The sequence below is a fragment of the Triticum dicoccoides genome, chromosome 3A, assembly GCF_002162155.2.
Source record: "Triticum dicoccoides isolate Atlit2015 ecotype Zavitan chromosome 3A, WEW_v2.0, whole genome shotgun sequence".
NCBI lineage: Eukaryota > Viridiplantae > Streptophyta > Magnoliopsida > Poales > Poaceae > Triticum > Triticum dicoccoides.
The window spans coordinates 606,660,529-606,660,994 of record NC_041384.1 but is presented as its reverse complement, the minus strand read 5'-3'; the positions used below and the strand labels follow the sequence as shown (position 1 = coordinate 606,660,994).

Sequence of the window (466 nt, the reverse complement as noted above, 5' to 3'; positions counted from 1 at the left end):
AAATAAACACAAGAGTACTGGAATAATAGATTTCGCTAAATTGTGTTGCAAACATGATGCATTTTTTTGTTTGTGAGCAACAGTAGTTTATAGCTTAGTTAAACTGTAAAACCTGATGATTATGTGCTAATAATTTGCATGGCTTCCAGAGTGCTCCTTGCCCTCACAGGATCTCAGCCCTGGAGAGATCAGTCCGGCGATTTGCAGAAAAAACAGGAGACTTTGTCATTGTGCAAAGATAGGAACAAGTTTCGACACACTTGGTGAGGCGTACGATTTTTACAATTTATATTCGTGGGCGAAAGGATTCGGTATTAGGTAAGGGAAGAGCAGGCTAAATGTGGACCAGACAAAATGCATGCAAAAGATAGTCTGTGGGTGTGCGGTATGACAGATCTTTGAGCATTTTAAATATCTTTCCAGCTCACTATGAGAAAGTTCGTAGTGGAGTTAACTGAATATGTTT

General features: G+C 39.3%; 1 protein-coding gene across 2 annotated transcripts in view; it reads left to right on the top strand.

The window, feature by feature from the left end:
* LOC119269535 overlaps positions 1-466 on the top strand; it is a 2,650-nt gene that overhangs the window by 892 nt on the left and 1,292 nt on the right. The window contains exon 2 of one of the 2 annotated variants that reach the window (XR_005133635.1): positions 150-385. Coding sequence is in view for 1 of the 2 variants with exons in the window: in XM_037551393.1 (XP_037407290.1) it covers positions 150-267 (118 nt within the window). In the remaining variant the exon portion in view is untranslated. Of the gene's footprint in view, positions 1-149; positions 461-466 lie in introns of those variants that run through there. The other variant, XM_037551393.1, reaches the window with a different exon arrangement.